The sequence below is a fragment of the Neofelis nebulosa genome, chromosome 7, assembly GCF_028018385.1.
Source record: "Neofelis nebulosa isolate mNeoNeb1 chromosome 7, mNeoNeb1.pri, whole genome shotgun sequence".
Lineage (NCBI taxonomy): Eukaryota > Metazoa > Chordata > Mammalia > Carnivora > Felidae > Neofelis > Neofelis nebulosa.
This window is the reverse complement of record NC_080788.1, coordinates 116,671,842-116,690,841: the sequence shown is the minus strand read 5'-3', so window position 1 is coordinate 116,690,841 and position 19,000 is coordinate 116,671,842. Positions and strand designations below refer to the sequence as shown.

Sequence of the window (19,000 nt, the reverse complement as noted above, 5' to 3'; positions counted from 1 at the left end):
GGCTCCTCTCTGCAAAGGGAAAGCTTGAGAAAGGCCTTTGTTGCTATGGAGAGAGCCATAGGGATGACCACCCTTCCCTGTCCCCAGCTCCCTTCTACTGGCCGTGAGTGGCCAAGACACCTGCAGAAGATAGATGGGCAGACATCCAGGAGGCCAGTTATAGAAATAAACATCAAGGGTTTGTTTTTATATAGATACTTTAAATGCTCACAAGCCCAGACCCGTCCTCGGCCGCTAACGTTAGCGGATTACTCATTCTTCCTTCCAATCACGTCATGTGCAAGGTTCCAGGTGGCTGTGGGGTATTTGCTCACAACGGCTACCGCTGGTTTCCCTGAGAGCTGTTTATTTTTCCAGGCCTCAGGTCATTACATCACCCCGCGGTTTCTGGGCAGGCCAAGAGTGCTGGTTTGGGGGGGTGGGGGATCCGGCCGGGAGGTGCAATTGCCTCAGTGACCCCACATCCCAGTCACAGCAGCTGTCCCGGCAGGAGCTTCCTGGCGAGGAAGGAGCAATCCCAAATGCAGCCAAGGGAACCACAGCAGGCCCAGAGGAGCAACGTTCTGACACTGACACTGACAGGTAAGGGTCAGGGGGCTGCAAACCCCTTACCTGCGACATGGATGGTGAGTTAGGCAAACGCTCCCACGAAGGAGGAGACGGGGTTGTTTTCATGACAAAACTTACAAGAAACGCATTTCCACCCTGTGTCCCTGCTGACAGCTCTGTCTCCCGGAGACAGTTTCCACAAGCCGCTGCCTTCGGGGACACCCGGAAGGAAGCTGTGCAGGACAAAGAGGCAAGGGAGGAAAAGCGAGTCCTTCTGGATTTCACCCACAGTGCCAGGTTCTAGGGCCTTCCTGAAATCCCAGATGAGATCGTGAAAGAAGTTAACTAGGAAAGGTGGCAATAAAGGAACGAAACAGACAGATAAGGAAGAAGGGAAGTCAAATGACTCCACCAGTGGCCCCGAGAGCGAGCTAGCCACGTAGGGGCAGAGGGAAAGGGCCTGTGTGCCTTGAGGGCATTGCTATGCTGCTCCAAGAGAAGAGTTAAGGCTCACACGACCATACGTCCTGAGAGTATTTTCCCAGGCCAGAAAGCACAGAATTTTGTCATACTGGGGGGTGGGGGTGGGGGTGGGGGGTGGGGGATGGTGGAAATCAAGAGGGAGAGAGACTTTTGTAAATCACAGCTGTACGACAGTGTCTGCACCCAGTAAAATTAGAAGCCGTGGGATATGGCGTATGGGACGGAGAATGAGACAGCCTAGTTTTCGTCATTTCGTTAATCTCTCCGCTCTCTCCTATAAAAATGCAGATGACTAAAAAGACTTTTAAGTTCTAGTTATATCAAGAAATGCCTTAGTAGCTAGCCTCTGATACCAAAAACTCCGCAAGAGTTCATATTTTCTTACAAAAGCAGAACAGAGTCTCTGGCCAACACTCATAGGTGGGAAGACACCTGCTCTCAGGTTCTAGGGCGTCGGCTGGCCAGGTACGTCGTCCTCCTGAAAGTGGGAGAGCTCCTGGTGCAGCGGAGACAAGGATCCAAGAGAGAAGTCTGAAGAGGCAAACCCGTCAACGCCAAGGCTGCCAAGTACTCAACAGGCGACACTGACCATGGTGAACACAAGACAAAGCCTTAAAAACAAGGATCGACACCTCCAGGAGGAGAGAAGGAGACAGGATAAGTCTGCAGGCGTATGCGTCATGTTATTGCAAAGCTTCAGCTGCCCTGTGGAACCTTTCCAACATCAACAGTCCCCAGGCCAGAAAACAAACCTGGCGTCACAGGGTCTGAGTGTGAAAGACGGATGTTTGGGGTATAGAGGGAACTGGGATGGCCTTCTTGCCTCCGAGAGCGAGTGGGAAGAGCTCTCACCTAGACTGGCTTCTGAGGCCCACTTCACCCTCCCCAGAGGTGGGGGCTGAAGCTCACCTAACCCAGAATCTTCTGGCAAACTCTGACAGGAAACCTGCCTCGGGGGCTTGACCCAGAGGCTCCAGTCCATAGCAGAGCCAGCACCCCAGACATGAGTTATCATTAAGGTAGATCTGACTTCTCATCAAACCAAATGGAATAGCATGACGGGTGGCTAGCAGAGAAGCCATTATTTTTTAAATCATTTATGACACACCTACTATGTGTTAGGCATTTCATATATTGTTGAATCCTCAGAAAAACCCTGCAAGGCGCTAATAACTTTGTTTCATGTACGAACTTTCTCAAGGTCACTTAGCTCTCACGGGAAGCTAGCACTGGAAGCCAGGTCTATGCTATCCCATTTATTTACATATTGTCTATGGCCGTTTTTGTGCTGTGACAGTAGAGTTGAATAGGTGACGGACTGTCTGGCCTGCAAAACCTAAAATGTTTACTATCTGGCTGACCCTTTACAGGAAGCAGTTTGCTGGCCTTTGGCATATAGGGATGAAATAGAAGCATTTGGATGGGAATGTGTGCCTGGGGGTGTCTTTTTTGTGGTTTTTGGCCCCTCTCATAGACCAGGCAGAAGGAAGGGCCATGCCTCCTGAGATGTTTCCCAGCGTGCCCAGGGAAGCCTGACTCAGCCCAGGAGCTCTGGGCAGCTTACGTAGCCCTGCCCAACCCCCACCCCCCCCAACACGAACCTTTGCCAAGCGTTAACATTCTGTTCTAGTGCACGCTCTCACAAATGAGAGGTCTGACTTTTGTGGGCAAGGTTAGGGGCTCATTTGTACGTAGAAGGTGGTAAACCTTGTAATGGCAACAGCACGGGCTTTGGTATCGGACAAACCTACAGACCTGGCCTGAGTCAGGCTTCCCTGGGCACGCTGGGAAACATCTCAGGAGGCATGGCCCTTCTTTCTGCCTGGTCTATGAGAGGGGCCAAAAACCACAAAAAAAGACACCCCCAGGCACACATTCCCATCCAAATGCTTCTATTTCATCCCTATATGCCAAAGGCCAGCAAACTGCTTTCTGTCACTTCCAGTGAGGTACCACAGGCACCAAAACCACCTCTCTTTGACTTATATTTGCCTGACAGCAAGAGGGGAGGCGGGAAAAGGTTCTGCAAAGAAGCTTTTGCTTACAATGACAGTCACAAATTCTTTCCTGATTGAGATTCTCGCGGTAAGAGCAGTATCATTAATATTTCCATTGTTCCCTACCTACCATGATGATGAGAATAACAAAGATAGGTACTTACCGTTTATCCTGCACTTACTATCACTTAGCCAGGCACTGGTTAAGTTCCACACAGACAGTAACTCAGCTAACCTTTAACCACAGTCCCCTGAGGGAAAGATCATAATCCCAGATGAGAACTGAGGCTCAGGGGGGGATTATGTGCCTTGACTGGGTCACTCACTAAGTGTCGGAGCCAGGAAGCGAATGCAGGTTTTGCCGATTCCAACGTCTATGCTTTAACCATGGCACGATTGTGTCAAAGACTCTGGCCCACAGGATTCACAAGGTCTTCTTCCCACCCCACCATCCCATACCTCCATCTTTGATAAAAAAAGGGAACCAGAGGGGCGCCTGGGTGGCTCAGTAGGTTGAGCGTCCGACTTCGACTCAGGTCATGACCTGTGCTTACAGCTCAGGGCCTGGAGCCTGCTTCAGATTCTGTATCTCCGTCTCTCTCTGCCCCTAACCCATTAGCATTCTGTCTCTGTCTCCCTCAAAAATAAATAAAACATTAAAAAAAAATTAAAAAAAAAAAAGGGAACCAAACACATGCAGCTCAAGTCACAGAGAAAATCAACCAATGCTGTACGGATCTACCTCATGGGCTAACTCACTTCATGCACTCAAGTTTCCCCACTCCCACCTTTAGGACAAAGCTGGCATACAGATAAACCTAAAGGGGGCCAATGAGAGCCCACTCATTAATTGATGGTCTTGTAAAACTCTGCCCATCAGTTCAAAGGGATGTGTCTTTTGTTTATAGACCTTGATATCCATAAGGAAAAAATGATATGGCTGAAATGAAATTCACTAACCAGGCATAAATTATGCAGAGGGGCATTTCTCACAATGAGGTCTTAGGCTAAAAGAAGGATGATTTCCCCATGATAGAGATACAGATTGGGTTTGTTAATACATTTTCCTGTTGGTGGACTTCTGGTCTTTACTGATGGTAGATGAACTTTATTGCTTTTGTCTTCATTGATGATCAATGAACTCTACAAGTGAGTCCTACAAATCTAATCACCCTTCAAAAATTATCACCTTTCCACAAGGGGTTCAGCCAGCACCAAAACTTGACCACTCATAAGACCCTCAAAAGATCATATCAGAAAATACATGACTGTAAGCAGCCATTTTGAGCCTTAAAAAACGCACAGAAGCAAGTCTCTTATGGCTTGAAGTCCAACTTTTCCATGCCAGGCCATTTTTAAAAATTCTCTGCCTGGCATATAAAGAGCCACTTGAAAGTATTAAAACATGTAGTCAAAAGATTTTTTTGCTAAAAGGATCAAATACTCATGAAAGATGATCCCTGACATACTAACTGAAGAAAATTAAAGTTGGAGGGGATTAACTCATCTAATCTCATTTTATAGCTGTAGAAATTGAAGATAAGACAGGTTAAAGGACTTGCCCAAGCCCACACAACAGGTAGTTGTGGAGTAACCACAGGGCAACCACAGGCGAATCGGCATGTATACAATCCCAGGCAGATCATTTACCTGAATTTCTTACATTGGTGTTGTTCAGTTTGGAGTCCTTGATTACCAAGTGCTTAATCCATAGAGTGGGGGCCGTAATTTCTGAAAAAAAAAAAAAAAGAAGAAGAAGAAGGGAGAAAATAAAGTCTGGGCAAAGGGAGTAGATAACTTGTAGTGCAGCCCCCAGACTTCAGGAGCTTTTTCTGAAGCCTGGGGCATCAAGGCTTGGAGCTTTCTCCCTCATTCCACATCCACTTTGTCCCAATGCCCTCTCCCTTCTCAGTAAGGAAGCTCCTCTACCCGCCAGCTCATAGGAGCCAATGAGGGCCTCCCATACTCAGAGGCAGAGTGGTCTAGGTCTAGAGGCGCTGAGCCGCTCCATCCAGGAATAAAAATATTATCCCAGGAGGTGAAGAGCATGGGCCCAGCCAAGTCTCTCTCAGCTGCTTCCCTGGAAGAAGATTTAAAGGGGATAAATCAACAAACGAATGCCAAACAAACCACAGAGACCATTTTGGAGGAAACGGCTGAGCCACAACAGATTTCAGCTTGCTGAGACTCTGTTCCACATGGGAAGGAAAGTGATGAGTCCAACGTGTGCATCAATACCTTTCCTAATGGATTCTCACTGAACAGAGGCTGAATCCCTCCATCCAGAGAGCTTGGGGGAACCTCTAGGGCCTTCAGGGCTTGGGTCGCTCAGTGGACAAGTGGTATGGGAATCAGGAGAACCCTGATCAACTTTAGAGTCATGAAGTCTTCAGTGGGATTGTTGGGGCGATCTCCCAAGGTGACACCGTCTCCACCTCCCACCTGATCCCCCAGGATCCCAGACCTGCCAATAATCCAGGAGATTTGTGGATCACAGAAACATCTGAATTTCTAGGCATGAACACACGTATGTTCCACTAAATGACCAGTTGTAAAGGACAGCTCACATTCAATCCTATCTAGAGCTAAGCCTGTGCTAGAGACATCCCTAGCCACAGTACCAACCAATGGCATAATTTCTTTTTACTCCTGTCTCCCTGTCCAGTCTCGTGATTTAGGCCTGGATACACTCAGTCGAAAGCTGCTCAGAGGTCGCTGCATGTTGCACTCAGAGTCAAACCTCATTGTCAGACTTTCTAGAAATTGCACTCTGCCAAGCTTCCTGCTCTTCTTCATGGGAACTTGGAGTACACAGCAAAGCATCCTGAGGAATGCAGGCCAGGAACAACCCAAGCTCAAAGAGAGGCCAGCCTTCTGCACTCCATGCCCCACCTGTCATTCCTCATACCTCCAGGGACATCCAGCCTCTATCTTGCTACCAGCCACACTATTTCTCTTGCCCTAGAATTCTCCTCTTACAAATGTCTTGACTCAGCTCTCACGGTCCAACTTAGCTAAACCAGGTCCACTAACCAATCCCTTTCCCCCTACTTTCCTACAATACCCCATCCCCACCATATGCTCCCCTCCTCACTACCCCAACTACAATGCCCTGATTCTTCCCATCGCCTTTCAAGATCCAGTCCACGTTCCATCTCTTGACACAGTCTTTTCCCAGACCATGGTGATCTCTTTCTCCCTTAAATGTCCATTATAATAAAAACTGAGACCATGTAATTTAACACATAAAGTTCTCTGATAGTTGCCATTGTCTTGAGAGCAAAGGCTTCATCTCATCTAATCCTTCATTGTCCCCCACAGGCCTAGCACAACGCTGGGCACAGAGAAGGAACTTGTAAGTGTCGGTTCATCTACTGAAGGGACAGTGCTGGCCTGTCTTTCTCAGCCATGGCTCCTTGGTCTTGGCAGCTCAAAGGGTCCATCCAGGCTGTGTTATTGTTGGACATCAGCAGCCAGGCAGGAAGCCTGGCTAGAACAGAGGACCTTTCCAGAAGTAGAGAGTGTACCAGTTCCTGGGAGGATTTGCATTTTTTAAAAGGTTAAAACAACCCAGACTAAACTGGGAAAAATTGAAATTAAAAAAGAAAAAACTAATAATAAAGCTTACACAAACATCCAAAGAAAGGATGTTCCTCAAATCTAAACACGGGTGGGAGAATTAGAGTCGTAAGTAATAAAAGAGCTTACCATCTCCATCGAATACTGGCTGAGTCTCCATCGTGGGTGTCGGCTTAGACCCGTCATCTGAATTGAGGGTTAAAAAGAATCGAAAAGAGACTACCATTATTGAGGTAAATACTATCTACTCTCCAGCACTGTTGAATGGTTGGGGTTTGCACATGGCCCGGCCAAGTCCCAGTGAAGAGACCAAAGAGAAAGGAAAGATAGAAAGCAAGAACAGGAAGGAAAAAAGAACCACAGAGACACGCCAAGAGTAAGACAAACCCAGCTGTGTGTTCACCATTCCAGGGGAGGGACAAAAGGGAGCTCAACTGTCATGGCTTTGGAGGGCCCTCCCTCACTAACCTGCACGTACCAGCATGATGACTCTGTCAGCTCTGGTCCTCCCCGCAGGAAAACTGAGGTGGGGGGCAGGCATCTTCCCCAGCAGCCCTGGGTTTTGCCCAGGCAGGTTAGGATAAGGTTAGCATACTTGGTGGCATAAAATTCTGGTGTCCCCAGTTCCGTCCTGCTCTCTTATGAAAGGTACCAGCATAGTACTTAGTGGCCCTCGTTGAAGATCTTCAGGAAAACACCAGACCGTGGTGCTATTCCCTCTTGAACACCTAGCTATTTCTCTAGCCTCACCTAAAAGGGAAGAGAAGGGCAGGAGGGCCCATCCTGTCTCCAGGATGCCAAAGTGAAAAGAATCAGGAACCCTTAGAACATTTTTTTAACTGTGAAACATCATGCCCTCCAATTCCCATTGAGGTGGGGGCAAACAAAATGGAAGGGGATGTGGGAAACTGCACCCTGGATTTGTTCTGAAATTTGTACCAGAGACGATGGGAGCAGGAGGTGCCCAGTAACAAAACCCTAATCTACATCATTCCAGCAACATTGGCAGCTCCCTGCGGGGCAAGACCCTCTGCGGGTCAGGAGCGAGTGTAGACTTTACCCACCTTTCAGGACTCTTGAGTTTTTTTCATCAAGAACCCCAACCTTAGTGTCGGGCAGTGTCTCTCAACTTCTTTTCATTATCGCCCACCTAGACCTTCTCTCTTTTTTTTTTTTTTTAATCATCTACCTAATGAACTATCAATAACATAGGTGCACTGTGTTTCTGTTGATGTGGTGTATGTATAGCTGTGCTTTCTATGTAAAAAGAGCAAAGAGTTCTTTTTCCTCCTGCCGCCCCCAATCCATTTTCACCTGCTTGGTATCTCTGCCCCCATTGAGAATGCATAGATGAGAGATTTCTCTGTGTTCTCCTTGGGCGGGGGTGGGGGAAGAAGAACCCCAGGGTCTCAGGCAGTGTGACGATTACACCATCCCCCAGAAATCTTTTACAACCGAACACTCTATTCTCCAAGCATCGACTATTTTGTTGTCATTTTATTCAATCAGTCATTTATTTCTATTTGCTTGCTTGTTTTGCCAATGGCTCTTATTTTTAAGCTTTCGGTTTTGTTTGTTTATTTTAGCAGAAGAATAATTCACATGCAGTATTGTATTCGTTTCAAGCATACAGCCTACAGTAAGGCTAGTGACCATCTGTCACCACACCAAGTTGTTACACTATTATTGACTATATTCCCTATGCACGTTACATCCCCGTATCTTATTTGTTTTATAACCAGAAGGTGGTACCTCTTAATCCCCTTCACCTATTTCATTAACTATGGAGAATGCAAGTTCTCAGATAGTCTCTGATCTGACGCCAGTCAGATCACCCATAATAACAACCCTCCACCATTTGGAGCTCCCGAGACCTTTGGCCGACTTCCCTGCATCTTATCAAGGAGGGAGGAAGAACACAGAGTTCTGATCCCTTTCTTGCACCAACACCCCACCCTTGGGATCTTAAGACTGGAGAGCTATAGAGACCCTAATCATGGCTGGAGGCTGAGGCCAGCAATCCGACAGTTGTGTGACACCTGACCCTGCTATTATTCCCCTGTGCTGACACCAAGACCCCATTCCAACAGGGGCCAAGGCGATCCCCAACTATGTGACAATCATTCCAGGGAATGAGATATAGCAGAGGGAGAGGAGTTAACTAGCTGGACATCTTATTTGCCTCACACTGGAGTCCTGAACAGGCATCTTTTGATGCAAAACTGTGGAAGTTTGATCTGGAAGTCATTGAGGGAGAATAAACACAGCGCAGCACCACACAATGTCATTTTGTTTAATAGCATCACTTCCCCTGACTCTATTAACACCTCTTTCCATTGAATTCAATGAGCCACTGAATGAAGTCTTTTGGCAGCTGCAATGCACATTTGGTTGCTCCTGCCGGATGCAGAGTTCACAGTCTAAATAGCCTAGTGTGGTGTGCTCAGCCTCTCCACACCGGGTGGCTTCACTTTAGAAGTCTTAAGGGCAACAAAGGGAAAGTGAGAAATCAAACATTCCCAGGAGGACAACGGTGAGAACCCAAGTGAAAAGCGGTTCATGCAGCATTTTCATATTCAACTAAAATCCTCCCGTATTCCAAGAGCTGTAACTCTCTCTGGAGCAGGATAAGAGAAAACATTCTGCTTATTTCGCCCATCATCCAGATGAGAGTCTGGGACTGCCCATCTGGTGTAGCAATCAGCAGAGGTCTGTTGCTCAAGGAGAGGAAGAAGTGTTTCCAGTCTCCCGGGGGAAGTTCTGCACTTCTGCAGGCCAAGGACCTCCGCGATTACCCAGATGCAGGCCCAGAGCCCACATCGCATGAAGCCACGTGCAGGGAGTGGATCTTCCTGCAGCGTAGGGTCACCAAGGGTGAAGAGATACAGCTGCGCTGCCACAATGGAGGCCCTAGATGGAAATCTTTATGAAGTGAGAAAAGACAAAGTGCCCTGCCGCCAGGAGAGCCACCTGTGAAACTCAGCTGCCCAAAGGCTGAGAAGCCAAGCCAAAGCCAACAGGACCCTCTGACCATCATCTCCGGGCACCTGGGCACCTGGCTTCCAACCCAGCAAACAAGCGCACCCTTCTACCAAACATAGGTCCAAGGCCTGGGTCCAAGGTCCACATCAGTGCTGCTTCCTGGCAAGCCTTGGGACAATACCAGGTCCCACACTGGGCCCTGGGGAGAGGGAAAAGCTTCCACTCAATTCCCCAGTCTCTAGTGGGGTCACACTCCAGATTCTGGCTTTACATCCCATAAACTGAAAACTGAACCCTGCACTTTTCTTCTCTGGGCAGGGATATCCTCTTCTAAAAACGAAGTATGCCTGCCTTCCCAGTCTCAGGATACTGTGCAGCAGTAAGGACTTTAAAGGCCTTCGGACACTAAGTATGAGCAAGGACTTTAAAGGTATAAATACCACAAGAATAAACCATTTTATCCAGCCACTTACTTTTAAAATCGGATTTACAAAGTTAAAATCCTATCAAAGTTTTTAATTAAAAAAAAATAAAGTAAACCTTACAACTCAGTTAGAAGATGAACAGCCTAATTTTAAAGTGGACAAAATATTTTAATAACATTTCACCAAAGAAGATGCATGGACAGCTAATGGATACATGAAAAGATGCTCAACATCACTAGTTGTCAGGAAAATGCAGATTAAGACCACAATGAGGTGCTACTATGAACCTGCTAGAATAGCTAAAATTTTAAAAAATAGAAAATACCAAATGTTGGCAAGGATGCGGAGAAACTGAAACCTTCACTCATTGCTGTGGAGTAGCCATGTTGGAAAACGGTTTGGCAATTTCTTTTTTTTTTTTTTAATTTTTTAAAAATGTTTAAAAAACATTACACACAGAATCTGAAGCAGGCTCCAGGCTCTGAGCCATTAGCACAGAGCCCGATGCAGGGCTCGAACTCACGAACCATGAGATCATGACCTGAGCCAAAGTCAGACGCTTAACAGACTAAGCCACCCAGGTGCCCCCGTTTTTGCAATTTCTTTAAAATGTTAAACATAAACTTATCATTCACTAGACATTCCACTCTTGAGAAGCCAACCAAGAGAAAGAAAAACATGTCCACTCAGAGGCATGTATGCCAATATCCATAGCAGCATTATGTGTATAGCCTCAAACTGGAAACAATCCAAATGTTTGTCGACTGGCGAACACATAAACAAATGGTGATATATCCAGATGATGGAATATTACTCAGCAATGAGAAAGAATGAATTACTAATACGTGTGACAATATAAACCTCAAAAGCATTATACTAAATGAAAGAAACCACAGCCATGTGCAAATACTACTTATTATATGATTCCACTTCTATGAAATGCCTAGTAAAGATAAGCCCATAGAGATAGACAGCAGCTGTGTAGTTGCCTAGGACTGGAGGAGGCAGTGGGTTATAACTATAAATGGGTACAAGGTTTCTTTTTGGAACGATGGAAATGTTCACCAGTAACGGCTGCACAACGCTCTGTGCTAAATCCAGTGAACTGGACGTTTATGATGGGTAAATTTTATGGCATGTAATTATGCTTCAATAAAGCTGTTAAAACAAAAGGGGAGGTAGTGCTGTTATTTCAGTGATTCTTAATCTGGGTGGAGACCCTCCCATGTACTTTAAAGAAAAACGTATCTGAAATCTCAGTTTACATATATGCACAGGACGATGTGATGCCTGATGCTCATTGTCGGTGGTTCTTTTGGACCTCAAATAGTAAGACTTTAGTTCTCTTTAATACCACAATACTCTTCCAGAACAAGGAGAAGAGGAGAGAACACTGGAAAAAAAAAAAAAAAAAAAGCCAATTCAAAGATTATCACTTTTCTTCCAGGCCAAAAAAAGAAAAAAAAAAAGTAAGTTTGGAGACACGAAAAAAGTAAAAAAATAGAATTAAAAAAACATGGCAAGCTTACACGAATGAATGAATGAATGAATGAGGCAAACCTGACAGAACATCTCAAGGATAACGTCAAGATCAGCAATAATGGTACCACATTTTGCAACACTCGAGTTTTTGGCAGGTGGCTTTCCTCATCTGTTCTCACCACTGGCCAGCACAGAGGAGGAAGCCACCAGGCAGATAAAAAGAGATCGAGTCTTGGGGATAAAAAAGTGATGTGCTCAAGCCCCAAGGGAGTGAGCAGCAGTGGAAATGGCCCAGCCCCAGGGCCCTGGCAATTTCTTCAACCCCCAGCCATGCCTCGGCCTCGAGGTGCGGCCCCAGAGAGTTACAGCCCCACACGGGCTCTGCAAGGCTGTCCAGACAGTGGGTTTGTGTGACAGCACGATTCCTTGCCCTGCGAGAAGGCCTGGCCCACGCACAGACAGCTGGAAGTCACTTCGACCCCCGATGACACCGTTCAAAGCCTCCTCTGTTTGGCTTTTTGATTCCTGATTGACACTCGCTGGCAAGTGGAGATAAATGCGGGCTGAGGACAATGTTGATCCGCTCTGACTATTCTCAGCGAAAGACTTTTCAGAATAACAAACAAAACAAAACAAAAACTCAAAAACATTGGTGTGCTTAAGGGATTGAATAGAGCCCAAGAGGTCCAGGGAAGCAGGGCCGTGCCTTTCAAGGCGCTGGCAAGTCCATTGAGGAGTTAATTGTTTGGGTGTACAATGAGTTTATTCTGACCACATACAAAGAGCTTTCTCTTCCAGGTCCTTCAAAAGCAAATGTGTCAAAGGGGCCAGAGGAGGAATCTGTATTAATGGCATCTCTTGGGGTCTCTGAGACTGAGGAGCCTTGGAGAATGAAGAAAAAAGAAATCACCACCCCCCTCCTGAGATTCGGAAGGTCTCTCAGTGATCCCAAGTCCCCCTTGGATTCTTGGGCTCTGCCCAAACCATGTCCATCACGGGTCACGCTCCCTCTTGAATTCTTTTTAGGCTGCCATTGGTCATCTTTTCCAAAGACACAGAGATAAACTTCAGCCTGGTGGAAGTACTGGAAGGTTCGCGCTTTTGAAGGGACCACATTTACACCAGAGCCACCAACCCCTTCAGTGTGTGACTCAGAGACCTTGTGTAGAAGTTGAAATGATGTAATCTGGGCATCACAGGGAGACAACAGTGCCTGTTTGCGAAAGTCCTGTAAGGCACTGGCCCAAATCATACCAGGAGGAGGATGGAATTTTAGTCAACCTCAACATTTCCTAAGATGCAGGTCCCATGACCACAAGGCTCAGAAATGTACTGTGAGCTTTCCTAATCCTGACCTTTGAGAACAGAGGTTATCTGGGCCCTTCAGGTCCTTTCCAGAGCAAGAGATCAATGTTTTGCATTCCATCTACCCACCTGCACACTCCCTCCCAAAAGAAGTAAAAACAAGCTTAAAGTGGTCTTTTTGCAAACAATTCCCTAAGTCCTCAAGCTCCACATTCCCATGAATAAGAGTAAAAACATGATGCTGGTGGAAAAAATAGACCAGACATGGAAGAAGAAGAGGAGAAAAAGGAAGAGGGAGTGGAGCGGGGAGAGGGGGAAGGAGCCACCAGTGGCAAAGTCAGTTCAGAGCTGGGTGCACAAAGAGAACTGTGCTGATTTTTTGAACTCTTTATTTTGAAATGATGATGGGTTCCCAGGAAACTGCAGAAATAATACAGTACACTTCACCCAGTTTCCCCAGGGGTATCATATTTATAGTTAACATAAATATATAGGTAACCTGAAATTATATAGGTAACCTCATTATTGTACAATATCAGAGTCAGGGCATTGATACTGGTGAAATCCACAGAGCTTATTCACACTCCACAGTTTTACACGTACTCATTTGTGTATATGTGTGTGTGTGGGGGGGGTGGGGGTGGTGTAATTCTATGCAATTTTATCCATGTGCAGATTCGTGTAACCACCATCAATAAAATACAGGACGAGTTCATCACCACCAAGATCTCCCTTTATAATTACACTTCCCTTCGTGCGCCCCATCTCTCACTCCTGGCAACCACTAATCCTTTCTCTGTCTCTATAATTTTGTCCTTTCTAGAATGTTCTCCAAAAGGAATCATGCAGTATATGACCTTTGGAAATCAGCTTCTCTCACTTCGCATAATGCCCTTGAGATCCATCCAAGCCATAGTTGTGCATACCGACGGTTTATTTCCTCCTATGGCTGAGTCGTATTTCCTCCTATGGCTGAGTCGTACAGGCACCATTGTGTTTCACCCACTGAAGGATGCCTGCGTTGTTTCCCTCTTTGATTACTACAGGTAAAGCTGCCATGATCACCCCCGCACAGGTTTTTGTGTACGCGCAAGCTCTATTTTCTCTGGAATAAATGCTCACGAGTGCAATTGCCAGATTATATGGTAAATGGATGTTTAGTTCTTTACTTTGTAAAGAAACTTCCAAAGTATTTTCCAGAGTGGCTGTATCATTTTGCGTTCTTACCAATAATGCACGAAGGACCCAGTCTCACCACAGCCTTTGGTACTGTCACTATTTTTTATTTTAGCTCTTCTAACAGGTGCACCGTGATACCGTATCATGATCTTACTTTGCATTTCTTTTTGGTTAATGATGTTGAGCATCTTTTTCGTATGTTTATTTGCCCCCTGCATAGATGCTCTGGTGAAATGTCTATTCGTGTATTTTGTTGACTTTCTGAGAGTTCTTTACATGTCCTAAATAGAAGTCCTATGTCATATATGTGGTTTGTAAGTATTTCCTCCCAGTTTGTACTTTTTTTTTTGTTCTCTTAACAAGATCTTTCAGAGCAAGTTCTTAATCCCAATTAGGTCCAATTTGTCAATTTCTTAGATCATGTGTTAGTTGTTCTAAGACACAAAAGCTCTAGGTTCACCTAGCTGTGATTTCTTCTAAAAGTTTTAAGAGTTTTTACATTTTACATTTCGGTCCGAGGTCCATTTTGAGTTAATTTTTGTATAAGTTGTGAGGTTTGGGGTTTTCTGTTTTTGCCTATGGATGTCCAGTCACTGTGGTGCCTTCTACCTTGGAACTACTTGTACACCTTAGTCATGTCAGTTGGCCATAGAAGTGCAGGCCTGGGGTCTTTGCTCTGTTCCATTCATCTCTGTGTCTATCCCTTGGCCAAGGCCACACTGTCCTGATTACTACAGCAGTATAAGTCTTAATCAGAGTACCAGGACGTCAACTTTGTGACATTCTGGAAAAGGCAAAATTATGGAGACAGTAAAAAGATCAGGGGTTGCCAGGGGTGGGGAGTGGGGGTGAAAAGGCATATACAGGCAGAGCACAGAGGATTTTTAGAAGAGTGAAGCAACTCTGATACTATAACGGTGGATATATGTCATTATACATTTGTCCATTCCCATAGAAAGTAAAACACCAAGAGTGACCCCTAATGCAAACTATGGACTTTGGGTGATAATGATGTGTCAGTGAAGATTCACTAATTGTAACAAATGTGCCACTCTGGTGCAGATGTTGATAACGGGGGAGGCTGTGCCTTTATCGGGACAGGGGCTATATGGGAAATCTGTGTACTTTCCTCTTAATTCTGCCGTGAACCTAAAAGCGTTCAAAAAAAAAAGTCATTTTTAAAATAGGAAATGAAACAAACATATCTAAAAGGGGAGAGGTCAGAGCATTTGTTCAGAAGAACACAGGGAAGTATGAGTTGGAAATTCATAACGGGACATGGGGGAGTAAAGCACTGAAGATCTCTTTGTTTAAAAAAAATCAGATAGAATGGTCCCTCCCACATAATTTTTCGTTTCAAGATGGTTTTACCTCTTCTAGCTCCGTTGCCTTTCCGTAGAAACTTTACAACAAGCTGCTTTTGAATCTCAGTTTTCTTTCAGCAGTCACAAAATTGGGAGAGGAGGACCTGAGAGCCGCCCCTCCCCTCGGAGCTCCATGGCGCTCAGAGCTGGCGATAAGTGGTTCAGACGTGGTCCTGAGGCCTTTGCACCCACTGGCTGAAATCCCTGCCTCTGTCCAGGTTACTGGGCCACGCCTGGAACTGAACTCACTCAGTCAAGGGACAGTGTAGTCTCGATGGCCTGACAATTTCTGAGCCTTCACCTGCACTCCGGGGGGTCCCACAAAGGCACCAGACAGAGGGATCAAGAACTTGTGAGTGGGCCCATGCCCAGGCAGCCTCCTCTGAGGGCCTTTCCTGAGAGGCTCTGGCCATGGGAACTACCAACCAGGGCTGCTTGAAGGGGTCACCTGCTTTGCCTCCCTGCCCAGGTGACAGCTTCTCAGCATTTAGACATCTGTGCTCCCTGGGAGGCTTTACCTCCATCTGAAGATAACCTCTGTAAGAAGAGGCTAAGAACCATTAGAATGGTTCCACAGGGTAAGGCCAGGACTCTCATCATGTTACTTGTCACTGGGTCCTCAGTGACTGCAACGAGCCTGACACTTAGGAAGCTCTCAATAAATATCTGTTGAATAAAAGAATAAGAAGCCAAGTAGATACACCGAAGGTTACTAGTAACACCAGGGACTCATAAGGATCTATGACTAGGAGGCTTTTCCAGATGCCTAAACCCCATTTCCTCTCCGGTCCTCGGAAGTGGGGATATGGCAGGGATTCAAACTCTTTGTTTAGTAGCCTCCACACATAGCTTTCTTTCAGAGACCCCAGAATAGGGACTGAGATGGAGGGCCAGGATTGAGTGCCATGAGCCAACCGGGGGGTGGGGCAGGAAAGAGATACAGCACACGCATGAGCACTCAAACACACCCAGGCACACCCCTCTGCAACCGAACCCCACAAAGCCGGTACATGGAAGTGCCGGGCTTGGTCAGGGCGGCTCGGGACACCAGCAAACAGCGGCAACACACATGGAGAGAGCAAAAAACCGCCTCTCGCGGGCCTGGAGCTGCTGAGGCACAGTTCTGTTTCAGCAGGCACCGTATGAGAGAGAATGCTTGTCCCTGGGGAAATCTGATGTGAGCAGAGGCCCGACCCCTAGAGGTCAGCAGCTGCCCGTCTCCAATCAAATCCAGCCCCAGACGGTGGGCAGTCAGACTTTTGCCATCTGATGGCAATGCCGACAGCTCGACTACTGACCCAGCCTCTCCTTCAGTGCTGGGGGAAGAGAAAAGAGAGGTAGCTGGGAAGAGGTTAAAGTCATCTGAGCAGGAACGATGCTCCGCTTGTGGAATGTTCTGAGACAGCCAGCCTCGCACACCTCAGCTAGGCTCAGGGCGGCGAGGTGAACCTCCTTTAGGTGTGCCGACCACAGGAGGGCCGAGGCTGGAGGCCACACAGTCCCCTTTGTCTGGGGACTGCCAGACCCTGCCCTAAGCACATCCCTCAGCCCTGAATGAGAGCTCTGCTTCATCCACCACCGCAGCGATAGGTCCTCTGAGCCGGCACCAACCTGTAGACCAGGCTCCGTGAAAGATTCTGAACACTGAGATGCAGAGAGGGACCCACGACAAATAACTGTGACTCACTGTTTACTGAGAGCACACAGTATGGAGCAGCTCAGGGGGGATAATAAGTCTCCACAAATTAAAGGTGGGTTGGGTTTTGGGAGTACTGCCCCTCTCCAACACTGGCTTGACAAGTACAGAAGTCTGCGCAGAAAATGCAGGCAGAGCCTGCTAATGTTTTCATTTTTCTCTCACTTTCCTTAAACAGCTAAATCCTAGACCTCTTACAAGTAGGAAATACTCAAACTGCAGAAAACTCCTCACGGCCCTCAACTTTCACTCGCTGTGTACAGAAGCACCAGCCCGGGATCTCCGTGGTCCTGGGTGCACAGAAGAAAGCTCCCAGAGATCTGGCAGAAAGAATTTTACAAATGCTCTCCGGCCCTCACCCCCTAGAGGCTGAGAACTCCCCTCCTGCACCTCACAAGCAATCAAGCCCAGGACCAGTCCCTGACTCCGTATTCAGCAATCCTGGAAGCTCCCCAAATCGTCCACTTTCATTAGCATCAAGACCCCAGAAAGAGGCACCTTGGGAAAATCTGCAAGCCTTGGTTGGCCGGGAAAATCTGCTCTGGGTAAATTCATGATCTCTAAACGCATTTTGCCTCCCAGCCTCTGCCCAGCTGTCCTTCGACCTGCTTCGGTTGAAACCAAAAATTTATCTCTACCTCAGCTTCTGCGGCCTCCAACTGTTTTAGCAGCAGATCGTCAGAGCTCAAGGGCGGCCTTCTTGCTCTCTTCTGATAGTCCTCTGAAGCACCAATAACACACATGTGGAGGCACGTGTGCCCCCCCAGCTTCCCCCCCCCCCCCCCCCCCGCATCACTCTTCAAGGGCAAGGACCAAAGGAGAAGAAGGGGAGGGGAGCCAAGATGGGAGTGCCCCAGATCAATGGATATTTGAAACTCAAACACATGGCCCGGGACCTACACTGCACGTGTTAATTACCACACATGTGCCCATAAAGGGGTCCGTGAAACACAAGGGGCCCAAAGAACAGAGCGAGGAAAGGACATTCCAAGGGATTAAGTAAATAGTCTGAAGTTCTGACCCTCCTCCCCTCCCAGAGCACGTGCATCTGGGTAAGATAACAGCGCCTCCCTCCCTCCTTCCCCCACTTCTCCCCTCGGGCCTCACACCTGTGGACCCAGGAGCCGCAACCCAGGCCTCCTGTCTGGGCCAGCCGCCTGTGACCCGCTACCGCCCGGCCTCTCTCCCTCCTCCCTACCTCCTGTTATCTCTCTGAGCCTCCTCCCCCAGCCTCCTCTGCTCAGCCTTCTCCTCCTCTCCTCCGCAGGACTAATTCCTGGCTGGCAACCAGACCTTCCTTCTTTGCACAATACACCTTTTCATTCCTTCCAGGCAGAGGGAACCGATCCCTCCGAGCCCTGTCGGCAGAGCGGGCTCCAAAAGGCAAGAGGGCGGGAGAGGAAAGGCTGGGCCTGCGCCTCTCCCCTCAACCCCCGCTCCCCCCTGCCACCCCCCACCACTCTCACACCCAGATCCGGGGCCTGGCTTGTACCCCTCACTCTGCACAAGGGCCCAGGCCTCGCATCTCTGCAGCAGGCCTCAGGGCTGTGAGCTCCAGCTCCCGGGAGATGCCGTCTAGGAGACCCCACGTGTGGGCACCAGCTCAGACAAGGGGCCTTTGTGTCTTCCCACCTGCTGCCCTTCGGAGCACATTCCATTCTTAAGTGGCAGCCGAGAGAGGGACCTCAGAGGCCGACACAGGATATTACAAATGCCCTCTCGCACCCTGTCCCCCTTCAAACCCCAGCTTCCTGGACAGGTGTGGCTTCAGGTGGCCCTTCCTACAGGTGGCCTGAGCCTGCTTTTCTCTGCACGGCCTACTACAGACAAAGAGGAGAGGGTTAGCACCTATGTAGGTCCTCCAAAGTAGAAGGAAGGAGAGGCTATGGGCAAAAGTCAAGTCTCCAGGGACGAGCAAGTCCTAGCATCCCCCACTGGGCTTCTGCACCACAGAGGAAG

General features: G+C 47.6%; 1 protein-coding gene and 2 long non-coding RNA genes across 5 annotated transcripts in view; 2 read left to right on the top strand and 1 right to left on the bottom strand.

Annotated features, from left to right (window-relative positions):
- The window catches only part of SMOC1 (SPARC related modular calcium binding 1), a 159,351-nt gene that overhangs the window by 29,581 nt on the left and 110,770 nt on the right, over nucleotides 1-19,000 (bottom strand). For 2 of the 3 annotated variants that reach the window (XM_058739482.1, XM_058739481.1), the window contains exons 6-7: nucleotides 6,738-6,827; nucleotides 4,680-4,760 (exon numbers count right to left, since the gene is read on the bottom strand). In XM_058739482.1, the coding sequence (XP_058595465.1) occupies nucleotides 4,680-4,760; nucleotides 6,738-6,827 (171 nt within the window). The remainder of the gene's footprint in view (nucleotides 1-4,679; nucleotides 4,761-6,737; nucleotides 6,828-19,000) is intronic. The other variant, XM_058739483.1, reaches the window with a different exon arrangement.
- On the top strand, nucleotides 350-6,266 carry LOC131517425 (uncharacterized). The gene is made up of 2 exons (XR_009264587.1): nucleotides 350-582; nucleotides 5,695-6,266. It is a non-coding gene; the product is annotated as an uncharacterized LOC131517425 (long non-coding RNA).
- LOC131517426 (uncharacterized) lies at nucleotides 13,719-17,610 on the top strand. The gene is made up of 2 exons (XR_009264588.1): nucleotides 13,719-13,848; nucleotides 17,220-17,610. It is a non-coding gene; the product is annotated as an uncharacterized LOC131517426 (long non-coding RNA).